We start from the raw sequence: 3215 nt of genomic DNA on the forward strand, positions 1-3215 counted from the left end.
GGTGGGAGGCACTGACACACTTATCTCAATACCTATTAGAATAACAGACAAAAACTCACTATGCATATACAAAATCTAAACAACATTGTTAGTAAAGTGGACATAATAGAAATGATATGCATCACAGGACCCTCAAAAACAAACAACATATTTTAAGATGCATTGGGAATACTTATAAAAACTGACCTTATGGGTCACCTGGGTGGCTCAGTCAGTTAAGCATACGATTCTTGATTTTGGTTCAGGTCATGATCCCAGGGTGGTAAGACCCCAAGTCTGCTTGAGATCCTCTCCCTTTCCCTCTGCCTTTGCCCCCTCTCACGTGCTCTCTCTCTCTCTAAAATAAACAAATCTTTTAAAAAATAACTTTAAAAACTAAGAGGCAGCCCACGGAATGGGAGAAGATATTTGCAAATGACACTACAGATAAAAGACTGGTATCCAAGATCTATAAAGAATTTCTCAAACTAAGTACACAAGAAACAAATAATCAAATCAAAAAATGGGCAGAAGATATGAACAGACACTTTTCCAATGAAGACATACAAATGGCTAACAGAAACATGAAAAAGTGTTCAAAATCATTAGCCATCAAGGAAATTCAAATCAAAACCACCTTGAAATACCACCTTACACCAGTTAGAATGGCAAAAATTGACAAGGCAAGAAACAACAAATGTTGGAGAGGATGTGGAGAAAGGGGGACCCTCTTACACTGTTGGTGGAAATGCAAGCTGGTACAGCCACTTTGGAAAACAGTGTGAAGTTTCCTCAAAAAGTTAAAAACAGAGCTACCATATGATCCAGCAATTGCACTACTGGGTAATTACCCCAAAGATACAGACGAAGTGAAGGGAAGGCCATATGCACCCTAATTTTCATAGCAGCATTGCCCACATTAGCTAACTTGTGGAAGGAGCCGAGATGCCCTTCAACAGACGAATGGATAAAGAAGATGTGCTCCATATATACAATGGAATATTACTCAGCCACCAAAAAGAATGATTATACAACATTTGCAGCAACATGGACAGGACTGGAGGAGATTAGGCTAAGTGAAATAAGTCAAGCAGAGAAAGACAATTATCATATGGTTTCTCTCATCTATGGAACATAAGAACTAGCCAGGAGATCAGTAGGAGAAGGAAGGGAAGAATGAAGGGGGGTAAATAGAAGGGGGAATGAACCACGAGAGACTGTGGACTCTGGGAAACAAACTGAGGGCTTCAGAGGGGAGGGGGGTGGGAGATTGGGATAGGCTGGTGATAGGTATTAAGGAGGGCACATATTGCATGGAGCACTGGGTGTTATATGCAAACAATGAATCATGGAACTTTACATCAAAAACTAAGGATGTACTATATGGTGACTAACATAACATAATAAAAAATTATTATAAAAAAGAAAGAAATATTGGCTTGAGATCATTGAAATGTTAAATATAGGATACAGACACTTAGCAAATTTTCAGTGATTACAAACACTGCTATTTTTTTTTTTTAACTTTCATTTATTTATTTGACAGAGAGAGAAAGAGAGCATGAGCACAAGCAGGGGGAGTGGCAGGCAGAGGGAGAGAGAGAAGCAGGCTCCCCACAGAGCAGGGAGCCCAATGCGGGGCTTAATCCCAGGACCCCAGGACCCCAGGATCATGACACGAGCTGAAGGCAGATGCTTAACCGATTGAGCCACGCAGGCCACTGAAGCAGTTCTTTTTATATGAAATACATATATTATGTTTGGAAATGCAGCTTACTAAACATTGAATCACAGTGAACTCTACTTACATAAACTGACCCAGAGTTAAATGATCCTATAGTCCAAAAGGATATCTAAACCATGAATCATCTACATGGGGTACCCTACTCTAAATAGAGAAGTATAGTGAAGTTTTTCCAACAACCATGGTTTTTTCTCTCCTTTTCAGAAACTATTCAGAGGAAAATGGCAGCAGGAAATCATTCCACAGTGACTGAGTTCATCCTTGCTGGGCTAACAGAGAAACCAGAACTCCAGCTGCCCCTTTTCTTCTTCTTCCTAGGAATCTATGTGGTCACGGTGGTGGGGAACCTGGGCATGATCACGCTGATAGCGCTCAGTGCTCACTTGCACACCCCCATGTACTACTTCCTCAGTAGCTTGTCCTTCATTGATCTCTGCCATTCCACTGTCATTACCCCCAAAATGCTGGCAAACTTTGTGACAGAGAGGAATGTCATCTCTTACCCTGAATGCATGACTCAGCTCTATTTCTTCCTCGTTTTTGCTATTTCAGAGTGTTACATGTTAGCAGCAATGGCATATGACCGCTATGCTGCCATCTGTAGCCCCCTGCTTTATAATATCATCATGTCCCATCAGGCTTGTTTCTCCCTGATTTTGGGAGTGTATATTATAGCCCTGGTTTGTGCATCTGTTCATACAGGCTGCATGTTTAGGGTTCATTTCTGCAAATTTGATGTGATCAACCATTATTTCTGTGATCTTCTTTCCCTCTTAAAACTCTCCTGTTCTAATACCCATGTCAATGAATTACTGATTCTAGTCTTTAGTGTCATTAATATCCTTGCCCCCAGCTTGATGATCCTTGCCTCCTACATCTTCATCCTCTCCAGCATCCTCCGCATCCGCTCCACTGAGGGCAGGTCCAAAGCCTTCAGCACCTGCAGCTCGCACATCTCAGCCGTTGCTGTCTTCTATGGATCCGCTGCATTCATGTACCTGCAGCCATCCTCTGTGAGCTCCCTGGACCAAGGGAAAGTGTCCTCTGTGTTTTATACCATCCTTGTGCCCATGCTGAACCCCCTGATCTACAGTCTGCGGAATAAGGATGTCAATGTTGCCCTGAAGAAAATGTTAGAGAAAAGAATATTCTTGTGATCAGAAATAACATGAGGACCTTTTATTAGTCTAAATCATTGCCTTTTACATTATATGAATTGATATGTTTAATTTTAGCTCACTTGTCAACACACATCTTCATTTAGTGGGATTCTATCGACATTATTTCCTACTCCTGTGGCCTTTTGATGTCACTGCTCCCTGGATTTTGCTCTCATGAGTATCTACGAGACACAGACTAGAAGTACTAAGGATAATATGGATACATGGACCCACTCACTAAGGCCATTACATCACCTCCTCCCCTTGTCCTTTGTACAACTGATAAAAACTCAGTTCTCAACCATAATGAAAGTATCATCTAGCAGTGGTTA

At 41.3% G+C, this 3215-nt stretch overlaps 1 protein-coding gene across 1 annotated transcript; it reads left to right on the plus strand.

The window, feature by feature from the left end:
* Nucleotides 1–1914: 1914 nt before the first annotated feature.
* Nucleotides 1915–2880, plus strand: LOC113249912 (olfactory receptor 8G5-like). The gene has a single exon (XM_026491359.2). The coding sequence runs from the start codon at nt 1945–1947 to the stop codon at nt 2878–2880; it is 936 nt and encodes a 311-aa protein (XP_026347144.2). The 5' UTR covers nt 1915–1944.
* Nucleotides 2881–3215: the final 335 nt, after the last annotated feature.

The sequence above is a fragment of the Ursus arctos genome, unplaced genomic scaffold (assembly GCF_023065955.2).
Source record: "Ursus arctos isolate Adak ecotype North America unplaced genomic scaffold, UrsArc2.0 scaffold_22, whole genome shotgun sequence".
Taxonomy (NCBI): domain Eukaryota; kingdom Metazoa; phylum Chordata; class Mammalia; order Carnivora; family Ursidae; genus Ursus; species Ursus arctos.

Excerpts from the sequence above, each read along its gene's own strand:
- LOC113249912 (XM_026491359.2), top strand. The coding sequence starts at position 1,945 with ATGGCAGCAGGAAATCATTCCACAGTGACTGAGTTCATCCTTGCTGGG.